Here is a 22,397-nt window from a genome sequence, read left to right as displayed (position 1 = left end):
TCTAGAAGTAAGAGACTGTACTGGTGATCCATTTAAGGAGAAACAGGGCAAGGAGAGGAAATTTTCTTCTGACTTCAAGGTCTGTAGCTTTCCCATTCTTCTGTTATTTGGAGTGTCTTTGTTTTTTTGCTAAGGCAATTCATTTCCTTCTTTGTGTTTCTTTGGAGAAGGCTGCGGCCCCAGGATGTGGAGAGAATAGTGTTTCTAAAACATTTTCTATTATTCAGAAAAAGATAATATAGGTATACAAAGGGCTATCATTAACATTTACATTTTAATTATTAATAAAGTTGTCTTATTGCCTTTAAATTGCCTTGAGATTTTATAGATCTCTACAAAGACTTCTCGGAGGCCTCTAGATATTTTGAAAATTGTGTTCTCTGCCTTCTTTTCCATTTGAAAAATATTTCGGAGTACATGCCTGCAAGAGGCCAGATCAAGCAGACTTCAAAGAGAGTTTGCCTAACCATTACCACCCTCCAGCAACCCAGGGGCTAATTTCTTATCTATGACAATAGTAAAAATAATAATTTCCATAACTGTGTTAAATGTGTGTATATCAACACTAAGCAAAATCCTTTTAAAAAATAATTTACATATAAGAATATTAAAACTCAGACACATCAAGTAATTTACTCAAAGTTTCAAAACTAGTAACAGGCAAAGCTAGAATCTGATTCCAGGCCCAAGCCTATGTATTGTTCTACTATGCTGCTCATAATTTAATAAAAAAGCTAAACAAATCTCAAAGGCAAGTGCTTGTAAACAACATCTGTAATGATAATGATGGGCCCAGTTAATATTTGAGTACTAAGTGTCAAGTACAATTCAGAGTTGTATGAAATCATTTAATTAAATTATTTAATCCTCATAACAACCCCATGAGGTAGAACTATTATTATTCCCAGATGAGGAAACTGAGGCATACAGAGGAAATCTAGTTCCAGAGACCATGCTTTTAACCATTAGGCTAAACTGCTTCTTAAGCAACATACAAAAACTATACAGCACAATTTTAAAATGGTGCCATGGAACTTAATCACGTTCAACAAGCAGGTAAAACCATCAGTTTTCAGTCCTATTGATCTATCTGTTATACAAAAGTTTCAGCAGCTTTAAATAAAGTTCTGCATGTGTGGGTACTCAGTTCAGGAACTAACCTTAGACCCTGTCCACTCTATGCCCTTCTATGAGGTAGGAAGCAGATAAATATCCTCACTTGGTTCAATCCATGTGTGTGCATTATGGGAGGAGTCATACATAAGGGAGGGAAGGAGAGAACTGAGGGAAGAGGAGACATGGTTCCATGAAGGCACACTCAGGAAACAAGCCAGTTCATTTGAGAGGAGAGGTTGATAAAGGATCACTTTCCTTAGCAAGAACAGTAAACTCATTACAGTGGGAGAACAGCACCACCTCAGGAGCCCTATGCTTATCTTATAGCACACTATTTAGCCACACTGTGACTCTAGAACAGATCTCTTCATACAGCTTTGATTTTTAAAGAAGTATTTGCTCAGCACACAACTCAGCTTCTAAATAATATCCTACTCATAGTGCAAGCACTCACCCAAATATAACGACTCCAAAGCACTTTGTGCATGAGTGCAAAGAATGATAAACTCATCCCTCCCCTGACTTTTTCCTAAGTTTAGGCCTTCTGGGTATTCAGGGGCAAGACTGAGTAAGATAAGCATGTGTGGCCTGGTGCAGTGGCTCATGCCTGTAATCCCAACACTTTGGGAGGCCGACTGCTTAGCCTAGGAGTTCAAGACCAGCTTGGCCAACATAACGAAACCCCATCTCTACAAAAATTCACTGCGCATGTTGGTGCACACCTGTGGTCCCAGCTACTTGAGAGGTTGAGGTGGGACAATCACCTTGGCCCAGCAGGCGGAGGTTGCAGTGAGCCAAGATCGTGCCACTGCACTCCAGCCTAGGCAACAGAGTAAGACTGTCTCAAAAAAACCCAAAAAACAAAAAACCATCCACATGCTGATTTGCTTATAGGTTCATGCAGTGCTCACTGCTCTTCTTGCCTGTCCAGCCCTGCAGGCTTTAGATTTCCAAGACAGTATGTTCTAACGGAATTCATTCCAGGTGATGCTGTTGCTATACGGGTTCCCTGTTCCTCTTTTCCACTTCTTTTGAAGAAAAGGTTTCAGGAAAGGGAGCACGGCAGAAGGGAGATGCTAGGACGACTCCTGAACAGACAGTCATAAGGAAGGCAGGAGGCAGTGACAACACCAGCCTCTTTCTCTTCTGACCCTTACTGCCCTTTCCCTGGGCACTCACTTCATCTGGCTGCCTACCTGTCTGGGTAGCATCCAGCTCTTGAGTCTTTTGCTTGAATTATCCATTCAGCAAGGAGGCAGTGTTGAATCAATTCTAAGCCAAAGTGTTAAAATTAGCGATGACTTGGAAAGCATTCTGTTTATTTCAAGACTGGCATTAAATTAGAAGGGCAGCCTACAGGACTCAAGACAGAAAGGTACTGCACTTAATCTCCAAGAACCTCACACTCCCTAGGAAAGCAGTTTGAGACTTGGATCCTACATAATATATAGGCTTCCTTCTCCCCCAGTAATTGCCCTTTTTAAAATTCAGATCAGATATTGCGGGGACATGGAGAAAAACTGCACATGGCACCTTCTTTGTCCCTATCAGCGTTGGCTTGATTATGGGGCTGCTTAGGATGTTAATAAATATTTGGTCTTAGCCAACAGTGTTTAGGTAACCTAGGGCTGTTTTTCTCCCAGGGAATGACGTAGGGAGTGACCATGATATTGCTGGCCAACGCTGTGAAGATCATACTTTTAAATCAAATTCTGAGAAGGTTAGGCTATACAATGTCCCCCTCAGCAGTTGCCCTCTGCCCCTGCTTTTGGAAGCACTGAAAGTTCATTGTCATTTGACCTTCAGTGTTGAACTTGTAATGCTTAAAATGTTATTAGTGAAACACTGTGGGAAGTTACCTTTAAAACCAGAAGCAGTGTTTCGGAAAACAAGTAGATAACACAAAAAGTTGACAGATGTTACATATCTACAAAACTTTGGCTTGTGTTTATTACTCTGAATGAAAATTCATTTTAAGATTTATAGTACTATCCATTGGAGAGGGGCTGTGATATTGTTTTCTTCTGAAACACCAAGAGAATTGACTCTTCTACCATTTGTTGAAGGCTTAGTAAGTGCAAGAAACTTAGGGAGACTTACAGGTCCCTAGCCAAAAGAAGCTACATGGCCAAGAAGCATATAAAATACTCAACATCACTAATCACTAGAGAAATTCAAATCAAAACTACAATGAGATATCATCTCACACCAGTCAGAATGGCTATGAATAAAAGTCAAGAAATAACAGATACTGGTGAAGTTGTGGAGAAAAGGGAATGCTTATACAATGCTGGTGGGAATATAAATTAGCTTAGTCACTGTGGAAAGCAGTGTGGCGATTTCTCAAAGAACTTAAAACAGAATTACCACTCGACCCAGCAATCCCAGTATTGGGTCTATACCCAAAAGAATACAAATCGTTCGACCATAAAGACACACGTACATGTATGTTCACTGCAGCTCTATTCACAATCGTAAAGACATGGAATCAACCGAAATGCCCATCACCTACATGCCCATCAGACAGGATGAAGAAAATACGATACATATACACCATGGAATACTATGCAGCCATAAAAAAGAAAGAGATCATGTCCTTTGCAGCAACATGGATGGAGCTGGAGACCTTTATCCTAAGTGAACTAATGCGGAAGAGAAAACCAAATACTACATGTTCTGACTTATAAGTGGGAGCTAAACATTGAGAACACATGGACACAAAGAAGAGAACAAGACACCGGGACCTACTTGAGGGTAGAGGGTGGGAGGAGGGAGAGGATCAGAAAAAGTACCTGTCAAGTACTATGCTTACTATCTGGGTGACAAAATAATTTGTACACCAAACCCACCTGTCAAGCAATTTACCTATAAAACAAACATGTGCATGTACCTCTGAACCTAAAAGTTAAAAAAAAAAAAAAAAAGTTTACTATCTACGAAGGATGTGGCAGATATGCAATGGTAACAATAGCTGACATTTAGAGAGTGGTTCTTATATGCAACTAACCACTTCGTATATGTAATAACTCACAAAATCCCCACACCAACTCTGAGGAAAATACTATTATTTCCACAGAGCAGGAACTTCCACAGAAAGGTTAAAATAACGTGACTAAACCTGCCAAGTTCGTAAGCGGTAGCCAGAATCTAAACCTAGATAGTCCGGTCCCGGGGATAGGTTCTTAACCACAAAGGCATTTTCTAAAATTTTTAAAAGTACAGAAGCACAGGAAAGAGACATTTTGGCCAGAATAAGGGTTAAGGGAAGGCTTCATGGATGAAGTGGCATTCGCTCTGGGTCTTGAAAGTCAACAGATGGACAGGGCTCCTGGGGAGGAAGGACTCGAACGGGGAAGGAACAGCCTGACGAAGAGGCACTTTGGGTACCAGCCAGCTGACGACAGCAAGATCAGGTCCGGTGCGCGCGGGAGGAAGCTAGGAAGGGACGCCGCGCCCAGATCCCGAGGTCCTTGAGCACCAGGCCCTCTGCAAGGAACCGGGGAGGAAAATCTCAAACTATTAATAGAAGAGCGGCAAAAAGGAATTCGTGGGCACCCCTCCCTGTTGGAAGGACTTTCCCTGCCAGAGACCAAGGCTGGCAGCACAGCTACACTTCCCTCAGAGGGAAACAGCCGACCAAAGTGGTCAAGGTCGCCCGCGCGGGCTCGGGAGCTGTACGTCCTGGCCGAACACTCGCGTCCCGAGCACAGACGCTGCGTATTTGGCTGCTAGCCCGTGCCCGCCAGGCCGGGCCTGGCAGCGCCAACACCTGCTCGGCGGGAACAGGAAGACCTGTCCTCGGGAACTCCCTCCGGCCACCTCCCCGTATCCTCCAGGTCCTCGAAGGTCGAACAGGCGTCCTCTCCTGGACACCCGCCGCGCGCTCGGCTCCTCCCCTCCGCGGGGAGACCGAAGGAATAACAGCCTCTGCGATAGGAGCACGCTCTACCAATCAACCGTAGTCTCCGCCCACGCCTAAGCCGGAGTAAATTGCATTGGTTACATCATTCTCGGCCGCCGATAAGATTGTTTTCTTGGATTGGCTAATAGCGTTCCTTCCCGCCTGGCTCTTCGTCGTCACAAGCTGCCGATTGGTTAATCGCGTTACCAAGCTCTGGACGCGGCTCGACCATTGGAGGCCGCGGGCCCGCCCCCGTCGGCTAGGTGAAGGTGAGAGTCTCCTCCAGTCGCAGCGGCCAGACCTGACAGGCCAGCTCCGGGCGCAGGGTGAAAGCGTTCGATTCCTGCTCTCTCGATATGGCGCCTCCGTCAGTCTTTTCCGAGGTTCCGCAGGCCCAGCCTGTCCTGGTCTTCAAGCTCACTGCCGACTTCCGGGAGGATCCGGACCCCCGCAAGGTCAACCTGGGAGTGGGAGGTAAGGATGCAGTGCTCTGGAGTGCGAGCAGCTCGGGGAGTGGAGCGGACCCACCCCAGGTCGTGGACATTGTGGGAGAAGCTGAGGCCCAGTGTGGCGCTGCTTGAAGAGGGCGGCGCCGGAGAGGAGGCTGGATCCACGAAGGCTTCCTAAAACCTGCCCATTTTACAGATCCGGGTGTGGAGTCCCTGGAAAGGGGTGATGTGTCCGAGGCCGCACAAACTAGATGTAGCAGCCAAGACACAAACTCAGTCTTTCTGATTACCCATTTTGCGTTCTTTATACTACAGCCTCATAAGAAATGGGGCTGCCGGAGCTTGTAGAGAGAGGGAGAAAAATAGGAAGCCTGATAGGCTTAGGGTTCTGGTTGCTGGGAAATGGGTAAAGGAGAACTTTTAACGCTAGGAAGCTCTGTTCTGGGTCGGTAAATATTTGAGTGACCACTGAGTGTCAATCAACTACCTTATTAAGCTTTGTGGGGGAGACTGAGGTTTGATTTTTGCCCTTAAGGATTTAAAAATCTGCTGATGTTACACATGCTTTGAGACAGTTTAATGCTGCCCCCAGAGGGTCTGGGGAAATGGTTCTGGCCCTCACAGATGTGGTAGGAATGGGTAGAGATGGTGGAAAGGAGTGAAGTATGGATAGTAGAAGCTTACTTTCCACACATCCTGTCTTCATTTCTTTTTTTTTTTTTTTTTTTTTTTTTTTTGAGGCCGAGTCTCGCTCTGTCGCCCAGGCTGGAGTGCAGTGGCGCGATCTCGGCTCACTGCAAGCTCCGCCTCCCGGGTTCCCGCCATTCTCCTGCCTCAGCCTCCCGAGTAGCTGGGACTACAGGCGCCGCCACCACGCCCGGCTAATTTTTTTGTATTTTTAGTAGAGACGGGGTTTCATTGTGTTAGCCAGGATGGTCTCGATCTCCTGACCTCGTGATCCGCCCGTCTCGGCCTCCCAAAGTGCTGGGATTACAGGCTTGAGCCACCGCGCCCGGCCTTCATTTCTTGATTCAAGTGATTCTCATCTGTACCTTGGACAGCTAAGAGCATGGGTCTCAGTTTCCCCATCTGCCAAGAAGAAGATTTGTATTGGAGTGCCTCTCACATTTTTTACCCCTCACCCTCTCTGATGAATTTGTTATTCTTCTCACTGTCATTTGGATGTTTGAAGCCCCACAGACACTTACTTTCTCCGTTTGGATTTTGCCACATGCAAAGCCAGAGGGATGAAAATGGGTAGGATAAAGCCTTATGCTAGGGAATAGACTTAGAATAAAAGGACTAGAAATTGTGGAAAGAGAAGGTGGAATCATTTTGTAGCAGAGTGTGATATGAAGGACGCTCAGAATCAGGTTTCTCATAGATGATGTTTTGTCTGTGCATAGCATTTGTTAAAAAAAGAAAAAAAAGTCGGCCGGGCACAGTGGCTCAGGCCTGTAATCCCAGCACTTTGGGAGACCGAGACGGGCGGATCACGAGGTCAGGAGATGAGACGATCCTGGCTAACATGGTGAAACCCTGTCTGTACTAAAAATACAAAAATTAGCTGGACGTAGTGGTGGGCGCCTGTAGTCCCAGGTACTCGGGAGGCTGAGGCAGGAGACTTGCTTAAATCCGGGAGACGGAGGTTGCAGTGAGCTGAGATTGCACCTGGCCGACAGAGTGAGACTCCATCTCAAAAAAAAAAAAAAAAAAAAAAAAGTCTTCCCTAAGGAGTATGGGGAGGGGTAAGGAAAAATCCATTGAAAAGTGATGGTTTGTTGAAGCTGGTAATTTGTTGAAGCTGGGTGGTGGGTACATGGGCATACGTTATATTATTCTCTCAGCTTTTGTATAGGTTTGAAATTTTTCATCATAAACCTTTTAAAATAAGTCAGTACTACATAGTTTAGTCCATTGAGGGAAAATGATGTTTTTAGCAGGCAACAGAGTGGGAGAAATGTTGAAAGATTGCCTCAAATTGAATTTGAGTGGACACCATTTGGTCTCTTAATTTAAATCCCATCCAAAATCTCCAAGTGTTTCTTTGCAGCCAGATATATACAAAGAACTAGTATTACTGTCAGTGTAAATACATCTTTTTAAAACGTCAGATTTGGCCAGGCGCAGTGGCTCACGCCTGTATTCCCAGCACTTTGGGAGGCCAAGGCAAGTGGATCACCTGAGGTCAGGAGTTCGAGACCAGCCTGGCTAACATGGTGAAACCCCGTCTGTACTAAAAATACAAAAATTAGCCGGACGTGGTGGTGCACACTGGTAGTCACAGCTACTCGGGAGGCTGAAGCAGGAGAATCTCTTGAACCTGGGAGGTGGTGGTTGCAGTGAGCCAAGATCACACCAATTGCACTCCAGCCTGGGTGACAGAGTGAGACTCCATCTCGAGAAAGGAAAAAAAAAGAAAAAATCACGTCAGATTTATTTTATTAATTCAGTTTACCTTTGAACTATCTTACAGGGTTTCTGTGAGGATTAAGTACATTTAAAGTGTTTAGAGCTGTATCTGGCACATAAGTGGGGTTTATGTAAGTATTAGCTATTATTGTTATTGTTCTGGCATTTCTTTGAGTGATTCTCATAAAAGATATTGAATAAAAATTTTCAGTTCAAGAACTGCAAAATGAACTAATTTATGACATTAGTTTGGAAATAAACTGCTCATGCAGAGAAAAAGCACCCCGACAGCACAGGCCAGAAGCAATGGACTCAGGATTGGAGTCATTGGCTCAGACAGCCACCCCAGCTGTGGTAGTGCCTTTGTCATGTTTTCCAGGAACTCCAGTTCCTTACCATGAGCAAATGATTTATGCATGTAATCTCGTTTAATGCTCACAACTCTGGAGGGTGGTTTATTACTATTACTGTTTAGAGGCAAGGAAGCCGAAGACTGGAGGTGAAGCAATTTGCCCCAGGTCATTTGACCACTGGGTGGTAGAGCTGGGAATCCAGGCCAGGTCTCTCAGACCTCAGAGTCTCTGCCTGCACCTCTATTTCAGGTACCTCCAGGTGGTAGCCAGTACACTGTAGTGGGAAGAGCCAGGAGACCTAGGTACACGCCCAGCACCGTGGTCCAGCAATGTGACCTTGGAAAGGTTATTTAACATTCCTGGGGCTCAGTCTGTTAAATGAGGAGCCAAGACTGAATGACCTTCTCTCAAATTCTACTCTTTAGATTCTACTGTTCTAAAAGTCTACTCCACAATTCACTAGCACATTCTATTACTATAGTGTAGGATAGTAATTTTACTGGCCTCATCAGTTGTCTGAGGATTAAATGAATAATTATGTGTGAAATGTGATATGTAAACGAAAAGTGTTATATATAAATGTTATTTTTGATTGTCAATGTGACCCGTCTTTTTGTGGATAGCAGGTGTTTGGATAAGGATCTAATTAGAGTAGAATAAAAGGGCTCCTTCCAGCTTTTATATGTCCTAGCCTTATTTATACACATCCCCAAGTATACCCCTTGTGAAGAAAATGTAATTAATCACTGACCTTAAGGAAGATACTTTTTTTCCCCCAAGTTAAGATAAAACCAAATGGAGGTTATCTAGTTAATATACCAGTGATTTTGGATACGTTTAGAATAAACTACAACTGTAATCTCAAGTCAGTTTCTACTTGGAGCTAGTTTCCCCAGAGTTGTTGTTCTTGCTGTGATGATTTAAATAATTTCCTTATAGGTAAACAGAGGAGAGTATCACATTTTCCACTGCTAGGCACAATGCTTTCTAAGTTGATCATTTTAGTGCTTCTCAAAGCTTCAGACTGAAGTGGCTTTAAGGACATGGGAGATGGATCCAACCTGGTGCAACCTGTAGCAAGAAGTTTCTTCAAAGACTCCAGTCCATTTTTTCATGTGAGCCTAGCTTTCTTTTGGCGCAGATATACTCTGCTAGCTTTAATATTTCTTGTTTTCAACATGGTTTCCTAGCATCTTCAAATAAAATAGTTGGAAATATATACTTTATCAGGTGTTTCTGAGTACCCCTGGCCTTCTCCCTAGTATCCTAGTTGGGCTTTTGAGTGGGGATGGATGAGGGAAGTGGAGATCTTAGGAAGATGAGGGTGATGGTTTGACCATTTACATCTCCGTCTTCTTTCTTCCTTTCCTTCTTGCAAAGCAAGACTGCTGGGCCCACATGGGCCCACCTATAGATTTTGTGAGTCCCCTAAAAGGGCTTGTACCCAAGAAGAAGACCAGTGGGGCATGGAGCTGGGGAGCATGCTGATAAAAAGGCCCCTGACATGGTCCCAGGGGCCTGCTTGCTTCAGGCTTTCTCTAGACATCTCTTGCTTTTAAAAAAGCACATGGATCCATGAACTGACAGCCTAGCTCTTGTTATCTCTGTGATCCTGGGCAAATCATTTGACTTTTCTGGCCACAGTGGCCAGATCCTTAAAATAGACATCACAGTATCTATTTTGTGGATTGCTATACAAATTAAATGAGAGTAAAGAAATGTATTTAGCGCAGTACCTTGTATGTACAAAGTAGTAAATCCGTGTTATTATTCTGCCCTCAGGTTCCATCAATGTCTTTCTCCATGTCCCAGACCTCATCTCTGAATGTCAGGCCTATAGTGGACACATCCTACAGCTCCCTCAAATTCAGCATGTTCGAAGCACAACTCATCATTTCTACCTTCCCCTTGATCTTTTCTTTTATCTTCCCCTTGTGTTCTAGAGCTTGGTCCACCCCCCCACCACCACTCACTCATTATCCAGACGTGAGGGAGACCTTGGAGTTAACAGCAGTCCTTTCCCCAGTCCCCTGTCTGTTTATTTGGTCAATAGGTTCTGTCTTTTCTACCTCAAATCTATTTCCAGTGGCACTCCTTTTCTTTATCCCTGCTGCCATTGCATGAATTCAAGGCCTCATTATTTCCCTTCTGGAATATTGCAGTAGCTTTCTACTGCTTCTACTTCTAGTAACTCACCCTTCTTAACTACTGTCTCTGTCCTTCTCTCCGGTTTATTTTCTGTGGTGTCACTCAAATGATCCCGTTAAAATGTGCAACTGTTCATGTCACTCGCTTGCTTAAATGCTTTCAGTGATTACCCATTGAAACTGAAGTTCCTTAAAAGAGACTCCAGGATCCTTTTAGCCACTCCTTAATAGTAATAAGCTAATAATTAATAATAAGCTAATCCTTAATGGATTCCATGTCAGAGTCGTGAAAATGTAGATCCTCAAAGACCTCATGCTCCCCAGGCCTCTGGGGCCTTACACAGGTGTGCCCTCTGGCATGCCCTTCTTCCCTTGTTTACCTTTTAAACTCTAATTCATCTTTCATTCTTCATCCTCTGCAAAATCTTCTTTGACTCCTCAAAGTAGAATTAAAGGCTCTATCTATGCTCTGTGTTTCTTGGAGGGCAGACGGGATCTTATTGTATCAATCTCTGTAGCTTCTACGAGCCAGTGCCTAGCTCATAGTGAGACTTAGTATTTGTTATGTGAATGGGTGAATGAAAGAGTGAATGAGAAACTCAAGGATCCAACAAATAGGAATAAAAATTCTTGGGGAGAGCAGTAATAGTGGTTGCTGATAATGCCTGACCTCACTGCTCCAGTCACCCAAGAGGAATCTGGTTCTGCTTCACTAGGGCAGTAAGGAGAGGCATTGGGAACAAATCTAGAACTTAGCCTGGGAAAAACTGGCCAGTTTTTTTAGTCACAGTATAGACGCAATGCCTCTCCAACCATCTCCAACCCAAGTAGTAGGAATTTTAGAGTTTCAGAAAATATTCAGTAGTGGTAAGAACAGCAGTATTCCAGTCTTTTCTTTCTCTTTCATATTTTATTTATCTGTAACACATTATTTAGAATGACATATTATCATAAATATAAACATATAGCCTAATAATGTTATAGAATAGATATAACACCCAGACACAGAACTAAAACATAACAGAACTGGTTTTTTATAAACACCCCAAATTTTTGTGCATCTAAATAGTATCCTTTGTAGGTAGTTCAAATATGCTTTTCTTGTTCCAAGATTTCTGGAAACCCCTTTTAGACTGGCTGTCAAGGCATGTAGGACCCACACAAGAGATCATTTTTAAAAATAATTGTTCTCCGTGAGTTTTACCCAGTTTATTCACTCACGCTCTTCAGTGGAGATGATGCAAATGCTATTCCCCAAAAATAATTAACTTTGAAAGGACGAAGATTTGGCACTATCGAGGATATTCAAAATAATGAGATGTGGCCTCTAAAAACAATTCCAAAAGAAGTTTCAAGAATATTTTGAACAATGGTAGCATTGTGATCATAGATAGGTTGATGTGCTTAAGGGACAACTCTTACTTGGAAGTAGTTATTTTGGTACATCTTTGGAGAAACCAGACCAAATCCCAGCTGACGAAGGAAGCTTTTTGAACTTGTTGAGAAGTTTGGTGGACTAAGGGGTATACTATGAATGGTATGAGAGTATTGTGAGTTGGGCCAGGCATGGTGGCTCACGCCTGTAATCTCAGCACTTTGGAAGTCCGAGGCGGGAGGACTGCTTGAGCCCAGGAGTTTGAGACCAGCCTGGGCAACAAAGTGAGGCCCTGTTTCTATGAAAAATTGAAAAAAAAAAATTAGCTGGTCATGGTGGTGAATGACTTTGGTCTCAACTACATGGGATGTTGAGGCAAGAGAATTGCTTGAGCCCAGGGGGTTGAAGCTGCAGTGAGCTGTGTTCGTGCCACTGCACTCTCGCCTGGGCAACAGAGTGAGACCCTGTCTCAAAAAGAGAAAAAAATATTATGAGTTAGATTCACTAGAGACGGAAGGTAGACTATGAGTGATATGAGAGTATTATTTGATTCACCTACCCAGAGGCATTTGGTCAGTGGCTCTCAGTCCGTAGCCCTGCCTACATTTCTATTACTAGCTTGAAATGTTTCTCAGATTTGCAGATGACACATTCCTGGAGGGTAGAGTTAGCTGATAGAAGACATTCAAAGCGATCTTATAAAGTCTTTTATTTGCTGTATATCCTGTGACCTAATAAATTAACATTTAGATATTTTTCCTAAGAAAACACTCAGGAATATGCATAAATATGAGCATTTATCACAATGTTTATAATAGCAAATAATTTAAAGCAACACAGTTAATACGTTATATATAAAAAGAAATATTATTTAGCCTCTAAAATGATGTTGTAAATGGTTCATATGTATGAAAAATACCCAACTGCATTCATAATAAGAGAAATGCAAATTAAAACTACTTGATATATTATATTGGCAAAAATTCACTCAGTGCATAAGGCTATGTGGAAGCAAACACTCTTAAACAGTGCTGGTGGGAATGTAAACTGATACAATTCCTGTATCAATTTGGACAATTTGGAAATATTTGTCAAAACTACAAAAACACATACTTCTTAGCCCACCCTTTTGTTTTCCACCCGGCATCTTACAAATATATTTGCATACGTGTGAGATGACGTATGTACAGGGTTGTTCACTGAAGTATTGTTTTAATAGCCAAAGATTGTAAACAATTCAAATGTCCAACAAGAGACTGACAAAGTAAAATATGGTACATTCATCAGTTAAGGAATTGTAAAAAGAACAAGGACACTATGTGCAAATGTAAAACAATCTTCAAGTGAAGAAGCAAGGAACACAAAACAGTGTATAGTACGCTGTATGCTACCTTTTGTTTAAAAGGGCATATGTAAGAAGCTGTGTTTGCTTGTGTAAGCATAGGGAAATGCTGGAAGGATATTTAAGAAACTAACAGTTGTTATTTGGGAGGGATTTGATAACTAGGTAGATAGAGGATAGGAATGGGATGGAGACATGCAAACATGTCACCTATTAGAAGAATAGTTAATGAGGAAGAAAAATTCATAATATATATTTAAATGGAAAAAAGCATGTTGAAATTCTATGTACAGTATGATCCATATTTTATAAAAGAATATGGCCATCAAAAATAAAGCTTAGAAGGTTGTACACCAAAATTTTCATACTCCTTGTCTCTGAGTACTGGGATTATATGTTATGTTAGTTCTCAACACTGCTATAAAGAACTACCTGAGACTGGGTAATTTATAAAGAAAAGAGGTTTAATGGACTCATGGTTCCACAGGCTATATAAGAAACATGGTTGGGAGGCCTCAGGAAACTTACAATCATGGAGGAGGGGTGAAGGGCAAGCAAGCACCTTCACATGGCGGAGCAGTAGAGAGAGCAAAGTGGGAGGTGCTACACACTTTTAAACAACCTGATGTAGTGAGAACTCACTTGCTGTCACAAGAAAAGCAAGGGAGAAATCTGCCCCCATGGTCCATCAACACTGGGGATTACAATTGAACATGAGATTTGGGTGGGGACACAGGGCCAAACCATATCATTCCACTCCTGACCCCTACCAAATCTCATTTCCTTCTCACGTTTCAAAACACAATCACACGTTAATTATGTTTATTTTTTATCTTCTGGGCTTTTCCCAATTTTCTGCAATCAATGTGTTGTTCAGTAAACAATAACAACAACCCTAAAATGTGATTTTTTTTTTTTTTTTTTTAAAGTCAGGGATTAATGTTGGGCAGAAATCAAGAAAATAAAAATCAGAATCAGTCTAAAATTTTGTTTCCATTTCAAAATTACTTGCGTAAGTATAGGCTTATTCTGGACCTAAACATTCAAGCAGAGAGGCCAACGACCCCTGCCAGGAGTCCTACTTGGAGAGATTATTGACGTGGGTGCAAGGCTAAAGCAACTGCCCTGTAAAGCTCTAATCCTAACATAATCATAGAATAGTGTAGGGAAAGAAATTGGTGATGGATAACTCAGAGTGACTTAAAAATACTTTCAGAGGAAGAGGAAATACTTAGAGGTTTACTGTAGAGCAAGATTAAATATTGTGAACCAGATCAATTTAGATCAATGAAAGGGTGAGGCAGATGAAGTGGGATGAAGTTGGAAGGGTAAACACTGGCTGAGGTCAGAATACAGAGAGGATAAAGATGTGTTTAAGTGGGTCCTTGGGTGATTGTGTCACCTGTTGTTGAAATCCTCAGGGCATTTGCTTATCATTTGTCTTATTTCTGCTCTTCTAGGACAGGAGGAGTGGTGGGCCTTCTTCTGCTCCTTCTCCATGTTTGTGTTAAAGGTGCCAAGTTCATGTGGAAGTAGCACCTAGGCTTTTTCTGGAAGTCTCTTGGGGAGATGCAGAAGGAAGACTGCTGGGCCAATGGCCTAGAGACTTCAATGCAATAGCGATATTGACATGACATTTGCAAGTTGCTTTTTACTTTGCAGAGTGCTTTTCTATGTACTGTCTTATGTGACCAGGCTCTGTGATGTCCCAGTTTCATTTCAGCATTCTACTTTTTGGAGGTCACATAGTTAAGAGCTGTAAGTTCCACAAGGATGGGGACCACATCTGCCCTTATGTTTGCCCAACACCTACCCCAGTGCTTGGCTCAAATTAGGTACTCAGTAAGTGAACGAACTTTTCTCCAATTTCCTTCACTGTTCTGTTTTGACTGGAAGGTGGTGGGATTCTCCCAGTTCACAGTTACACACTCTTACCTTGGATACAGCCTGAGCCTCCTCTGTGTATAACCCTTTTCCATTCTCCAGCATATCGCACCGATGACTGCCATCCCTGGGTTTTGCCAGTAGTGAAGAAAGTGGAGCAGAAGATTGCTAATGACAATAGCCTAAACCACGAGTATCTGCCAATCCTGGGCCTGGCCGAGTTCCGGAGCTGTGCTTCTCGTCTTGCCCTTGGGGATGACAGCCCAGCTCTCAAGGAGAAGCGGGTAAGTTTTGGGTGAGAATGTATTTTCTCTTTAGAAACTGAAAGTCATCCTGTTCTTACAGTTGGTGACTTCCCCTCACTCCACTAGAGGTCCTGCCATTCTAAGAGCCTTGCTGTTTTCTAGACTTACTGGGCCCTGCCATGACTAAGAACCTTTGCCTGGCCCTTCCCTCCACTTGGAATGCCCTCCCTTACTTCTCTAGCTCTGCAGTCCCCACCTCTAAGTCCTTCAAGAGCTGATCAGGGATCACTTCCACACTGAGTCCTTAGGTATTTTAGGCAGAGCTTGTTGTTTAAGCTCTCTGAGTTATCACAGGACTTTGTTCACAGCTTGGGAATAACAGTACTTAACTGTGCTTACTATAGTGGACAATTTTATAAGTCTTCATCTCCCACAAGACCCTAACTTTCCCCAGAGCAGGGATCATTGCTTACTTATTTACCTTGCAGATTTTCAGCATTTGGCTCTTATCCAGGTACCTCAGATTACAGAGGTTTGGATTCATTCATTCCTTCAGTCATCAGATGCCCACTACTAGAGCCAGGCACTGTTCAGATGCTAGAGCACAGCAGGGACTCAAATATACAGAATCCTCTGCCTTTGCTTTCAGTTTTGGGGAGAGGAATGGACTACAAATGTAATCTTATTGACTATATCAATAAGAAAATGATGTAGTATACTAAAGATGATAAATGCTATGAAAATAGAGCAGGAGGAGGCATGTTAGGAATTCTGGGAGTGGATACAGTTTTAACTAGGGTGGTTATGATAGAAATAGAAATGACATTTGAGCCAAAACTAAAGATGAGACATAAATGAAAGAATGAATGAACAAGAAAACCAGCAGTAATCATTTCTTCCCTTAGATTTTTCTTTCCAGATCCTTTACCCATTTTGTGGAGACCTATTTTCTAGACTCCTCACTCCCTTGTACTACTTTTCCACTTTTAGATCTTAGGATCCAGACAGAAATGTTCATTTTTCATCCCCAGCGTAGTTTCAGCTTTGAGATTACTGAGCATTGTAGAAAGGAGGGCTCGTGGGCCATAGCTCATTGTCACATCATGACATCCCACTCTCGCTTTGATTGCCTGTAGGAGACTTGGGGCTTTTGCTGTGGCTCACATCTTTTCACCACTTGCTGAGACCAGCTCGGACGGGGAGACCCAAAACCAGCGGCGCTACAGGAATTAAAGACATACACATAGAAATATAGGGGTGTGAAGTGGGAAATCAGGGGTCTCACAGCCTTCAGAGCTGAGAGCCTCAAACAGAGATTTACCCACTTATTTATTGACAGCAAGCCAGTGATAAGCATTGTTTTTATAGATTATAGATTAACTAAAAGTATTCCTTATGGGAAACAAAGGGATGGGCTGAAATAAAGGGATGGGTTTGGCTAGTTAACTGCAGCAGGAGCATGTCCTTAAGGCACAGATCACGCTTGCTGCTGTTAGTGGTTTAAGAACGCCTTTAAGCGGTTTTCCACCCTGGGTGGGCCAGGTGTTCCTTGCCCTCATTCTGATAAACCCACAACCTTCCAGCGTGGGGGTTATGGCTATCATGAACATGTCACAGTGCTGCAGAGATTTTGTTTATGGCCAGTTTTAGGGCCAGTTTATGGCCAGATTTTGGGGGGCCTGTTCCCAACAACCACTGTCTTCTTTCTTCGTCTAGTTCAGCACATGCTTATGTAGTACCATGTGCCGGATGCCGTGAGAGATGCTGGAGCCACCCAGATGAATGCAGTATGGCTCTGGCCACAGGCAGCTCCTGGTTGCTCTCCTAGTCCTCACAGTGAAGTCATAGTATTGACAAATTGTTATCTCAGACAAGGGTTCTAGAATCCAGCAATCATATGCTGACATGTCTAGCAGTGGCCTGCTCTGTCTAGCTTCATACCAAGTCTTCCTGGATTTCCCTTGTTCTGGATACTCCTGTTTACCCAGGTCCAGTTGCCTGGCTCCTTGAGAAGTCTGTACTTATTTCCTTTGATGTTGTGATTTTCCTTTATAACAAGTACATTCTTAGGCTGTAGGACAATTTGCCAAAAATCAGTTCGCAGAATGACCAAATTGCTGTGTTATTGATTCACCAAAAACTTGTTTCTGTTAATTGCTGATATTTAGAGCAACTTGTGTTTCACTGAAGCCATCCAGTATTTAATATAGTTTTAGGGAGTGATAACTTCTTGAGAATTTGATATTTCAAGTGTCATATATATCATAGATGTCAAGGATTAGTTAATGTGGAGTGGGTTTATCTCTTCTAAGCACATTTTTTTTTTCATTATTATTTTTTATTTTTTTAAAAATTTATTTATTATTATTATACTTTAAGTTGTAGTGTACAGGTGCATAACGTGCAGGTTTGTTACATATGTATACTTGTGCCGTGTTGGTGTGCTGCACCCATCAACTCATCATTTACATCAGGTATAACTCCCAATGCAATCCCTCCCCCCTCCCCCCTCCCCATGATAGGCCCCTGTGTGTGATGTTCCCCTTCCTGAGTCCAAGTGATCTCATTGTTCAGTTCCCACCTATGAGTGAGAACATGCGGTGTTTGGTTTTCTGTTCTTGTGATAGTTTGCTAAGAATGATGGTTTCCAGCTGCATCCATGTCCCTACAAAGGACTCAAACTCATCCTTTTTGATGGCTGCATAGTATTCCATGGTGTATATGTGCCACATTTTCTTAATCCAATCTGTCACTGATGGACATTTGGGTTGATTCCAAGTCTTTGCTATTGTGAATAGTGCTGCAATAAACATACATGTGCATGTGTCTTTATAGCAGCATAATTTATAATCCTTTGGGTATATACCCAGTAATGGGATGGCTGGGTCATATGGTACATCTAGTTCTAGATCCTGGAGGAATCGCCATACTGTTTTCCATAATGGTTGAACTAGTTTACAATCCCACCAACAGTGTAAAAGTGTTCCTATTTCTCCACATCCTCTCCAGCACCTGTTGTTTCCTGACTTTTGAATGATCGCCATTCTAACTGGTGTGAGATGGTATCTCATTGTGGTTTTGATTTGCATTTCTCTGATGGCCAGTGATGATGAGCATTTTTTCATGTGTCTGTTGGCTGTATGAATGTCTTCTTTTGAGAAATGTCTGTTGATATCCTTTGCCCACTTTTTGATGGGGTTGTTTGTTTTTTTCTTGTAAATTTGTTTGAGTTCTTTGTAGGTTCTGGATATTAGCCCTTTGTCAGATGAGTAGATTGCAAAAATTTTCTCCCATTCTGTAGGTTGCCTGTTCACTCTGATGGTAGTTTCTTTTGCTGTGCAGAAGCTCTTTAATTTAATGAGATCCCATTTGTCAATTTTGGCTTTTGCTGCCGTTGCTTTTGGTGTTTTAGACATGAAGTCTTTGCCCATGCCTATGTCCTGAATGGTACTACCTAGGTTTTCCTCTAGGATTTTTATGGTATTAGGTCTAACATTTAAGTCTCTAATCCATCTTGAATTAATTTTCGTATAAGGAGTAAGGAAAGGATCCAGTTTCAGCTTTCTACTTATGGCCAGCCAATTTTCCCAGCACCATTTATTAAATAGGGAATCCTTTCCCCATTTCTTGTTTCTCTCAGGTTTGTCAAAGATCAGATGGCTGTAGATGTGTGGTATTATTTCTGAGGACTCTGTTCTGTTCCATTGGTCTATATCTCTGTTTTGATACCAGTACCATGCTGTTTTGGTTACTGTAGCCTTGTAGTATAGTTTGAAGTCAGGTAGCGTGATGCCTCCAGCTTTGTTCTTTTGACTTAGGATTTTCTTGGAGATGCGGGCTCTTTTTTGGTTCCATATGAACTTTAAAGCAGTTTTTTCCAGTTCTATGAAGAAACTCATTGGTAGCTTGATGGGGATGGCATTGAATCTATAAATTACCTTGGGCAGTATGGCCATTTTCACGATATTGATTCTTCCTATCCATGAGCATGGTATGTTCTTCCATTTGTTTGTGTCCTCTTTTATTTCACTGAGCAGTGGTTTGTAGTTGTCCTTGAAGAGGTCCTTTACATCCCTTGTAAGTTGGATTCCTAGGTATTTTATTCTCTTTGAAGCAATTGTGAATGGAAGTTCATACCTGATTTGGCTCTCTGTTTGTCTGTTACTGGTGTATAAGAATGCTTGTGATTTTTGCACATTAATTTTGTATCCTGAGACTTTGCTGAAGTTGCTTATCAGCTTAAGGAGATTTTGGGCTGAGACAATGGGGTTTTCTAAATATACAATCATGTCATCTGCAAACAGGGACAGTTTGACTTCTTCTTTTCCTAACTGAATACCCTTGATTTCTTTCTCTTGCCTAATTGCCCTAGCCAGAACTTCCAACACTGTGTTGAATAGGAGTGGTGAGAGAGGGCATCCCTGTCTTGTGCCAGTTTTCAAAGGGAATTTTTCCAGTTTTTGCCCATTCAGTATGATATTGGCTGTCGGTTTGTCATAAATAGCTGTTATTATTTTGAGGTACGTTCCATCAATACCGAATTTATTGAGCGTTTTTAGCATGAAGGGCTGTTGAATTTTGTCAAAAGCCTTTTCTGCATCTATTGAGATAATCATGTGGTTCTTGTCTTTGGTTCTGTTTATATGCTGGATTATGTTTATTGATTTGCGAATGTTGAACCAGCCTTGCATCCCAGGGATGAAGCCCACTTGATCATGGTGGATAAGCTTTTTGATGTGTTGCTGAATCCGGTTTGCCAGTATTTTATTGAGGATTTTTGCATCGATGTTCATCAGGGATATTGGTCTAAAATTCTCTTTTTTTGTTGTGTCTCTGCCAGGCTTTGGTATCAGGATGATGTTGGCCTCATAAAATGAGTTAGGGAGGATTCCCTCTTTTTCTATTGATTGGAATAGTTTCAGAAGGAATGGTACGAACTCCTCCTTGTACCTCTGGTAGAATTCAGCTGTGAATCCATCTGGTCCTGGACTTTTTTTGGTTGGTAGGCTATTAATTATTGCCTCAATTTCAGAGCCTGCTATTGGTCTATTCAGGGATTCAACTTCTTCCTGGTTTAGTCTTGGAAGAGTGTAAGTGTCCAGGAAATTATCCATTTCTTCTAGATTTTCCAGTTTATTTGCGTAGAGGTGTTTATAGTATTCTCTGATGGTAGTTTGTATTTCTGTGGGGTCGGTGGTGATATCCCCTTTATCATTTTTAATTGCGTCGATTTGATTCTTCTCTCTTTTCTTCTTTATTAGTCTTGCTAGTGGTCTGTCAATTTTGTTGATCTTTTCAAAAAACCAACTCCTGGATTCATTGATTTTTTGGAGAGTTTTTTGTGTCTCTATCTCCTTCAGTTCTGCTCTTAGTTATTTCTAGCCTTCTGCTAGCTTTCGAATGTGTTTGCTCTTGCTTCTCTAGTTCTTTTAATTGTGATGTTAGAGTGTCAATTTTAGATCTTTCCTGCTTTCTCTTGTGGGCATTTAGTGCTATAAATTTCCCTCTACACACTGCTTTAAATGTGTCCCAGAGATTCTGGTATGTTGTATCTTTGTTCTCATTGGTTTCAAAGAACATCTTTATTTCTGCCTTCATTTCGTTATGTACCCAGTAATCATTCAGGAGCAGGTTGTTCAGTTTCCATGTAGTTGAGCGGTTTTGATTGAGTTTCTTAGTCCTGAGATCTAGTTTGATTGCACTGTGGTCTGAGAGACAGTTTGTTATAATTTCTGTTCTTGTACATTTGCTGAGGAGTGCTTTACTTCCAATTATGTGGTCGATTTTGGAGTAAGTACGATGTGGTGCTGAGAAGAATGTATATTCTGTTGATTTGGGGTGGAGAGTTCTATAGATGTCTATTAGGTCTGCTTGCTGCAGAGATGAGTTCAATTCCTGGATATCCTTGTTAACTTTCTGTCTCGTTGATCTGTCTAATGTTGACAGTGGAGTGCTGAAGTCTCCCATTATTATTGTATGGGAGTCTAAGTCTCTTTGTAAGTCTCTAAGGACTTGCTTTATGAATCTGGGTGCTCCTGTATTGGGTGCATATATATTTAGGATAGTTAGCTCTTCCTGTTGAATTGATCCCTTTACCATTATGTAATGGCCTTCTTTGTCTCTTTTGATCTTTGATGGTTTAAAGTCTGTTTTATCAGAGACTAGTATTGCAACCCCCACTTTTTTTTGTTCTCCATTTGCTTGGTAAATCTTCCTCCATCCCTTTATTTTGAGCCTATGTATGTCTCTGTGTGTGAGATGGGTCTCCTGAATACAGCAGACTGATGGGTCTTGACTCTTTATCCAGTTTGCCAGTCTGTGTCTTTTAATTGGAGCATTTAGTCCATTTACATTTAAGGTTAAGATTGTTATGTGTGAACTTGATCCTGCCATTATGATATTAACTGGTTATTTTGCTCGTTAGTTGATGCAGTTTCTTCCTAGCCTCGATGGTCTTTACATTTTGGCATGTTTTTGCAATGGCTGGTACCGGTTGTTCCTTTCCATGTTTAGTGCTTCCTTCAGGGTCTCTTGGAAGGCAGGCCTAGTGGTGACAAAATCTCTAAGCATTTGCTTATCTGTAAAGGATTTTATTTCTCCTTCACTTATGAAACTTAGTTTGGCTGGATATGAAATTCTGGGTTTAAAATTCTTTTCTTTAAGAATGTTGAATATTGGCCCCCACTCTCTTCTGGCTTGGAGAGTTTCTGCCGAGAGATCTGCTGTTAGTCTGATGGGCTTCCCTTTGTGGGTAACTCGACCTTTCTCTCTGGCTGCCCTTAAGATTTTTTCCTTCATTTCACCTTTGGTGAATCTGGCAATTACGTGTCTTGGAGTTGCTCTTCTCGAGGAGTATCTTTGTGGCGTTCTCTGTATTTCCTGGATTTGAATGTTGGCCTGCCCTACTAGGTTGGGGAAGTTCTCCTGGATGATATCCTGAAGAGTGTTTTCCAACTTGGTTCCATTTTCCCCCTCACTTTCAGGCACCCCAATCAGACGTAGATTTGGTCTTTTTACATAATCCCATACTTCTTGCAGGCTTTGTTCATTTCTTTTTCTTCTTTTTTCTTTTGGTTTCTCTTCTCGCTTCATTTCATTCATTTGATCCTCAATCGCAGATACTCTTTCTTCCAGTTGATCGAGTCGGTTACTGAAGCTTGTGCATTTGTCACG

The 22,397-nt window shown here is 42.0% G+C and overlaps 1 protein-coding gene and 1 long non-coding RNA gene across 3 annotated transcripts in view; one reads left to right on the top strand and one right to left on the bottom strand.

Moving 5' to 3' along the window:
- Nucleotides 1-371: 371 nt before the first annotated feature.
- Nucleotides 372-5,002, bottom strand: LOC141407728 (uncharacterized). Its single transcript, XR_012418063.1, has 3 exons — nucleotides 4,504-5,002; nucleotides 2,313-2,388; nucleotides 372-421 (listed from the first exon to the last, which is right to left on the bottom strand). It is a non-coding gene; the product is annotated as an uncharacterized lncRNA (long non-coding RNA).
- A 312-nt stretch (nucleotides 5,003-5,314) lies between these two features.
- Nucleotides 5,315-22,397, top strand: part of GOT1 (glutamic-oxaloacetic transaminase 1) — a 32,088-nt gene continuing 15,005 nt past the window's right edge. For both annotated transcript variants that reach the window (XM_045361348.2, XM_015455846.3), the window contains exons 1-2: nucleotides 5,315-5,491; nucleotides 15,082-15,263. In XM_045361348.2, the coding sequence (XP_045217283.1) occupies nucleotides 5,374-5,491; nucleotides 15,082-15,263 (300 nt within the window). In that variant the 5' untranslated portion in view covers nucleotides 5,315-5,373. The remainder of the gene's footprint in view (nucleotides 5,492-15,081; nucleotides 15,264-22,397) is intronic.

Source organism: Macaca fascicularis, chromosome 9, assembly GCF_037993035.2.
Source record: "Macaca fascicularis isolate 582-1 chromosome 9, T2T-MFA8v1.1".
NCBI lineage: Eukaryota > Metazoa > Chordata > Mammalia > Primates > Cercopithecidae > Macaca > Macaca fascicularis.
Note: the sequence above shows the minus strand (reverse complement) of the source record. Positions and strands in the feature narration are given on the sequence as shown.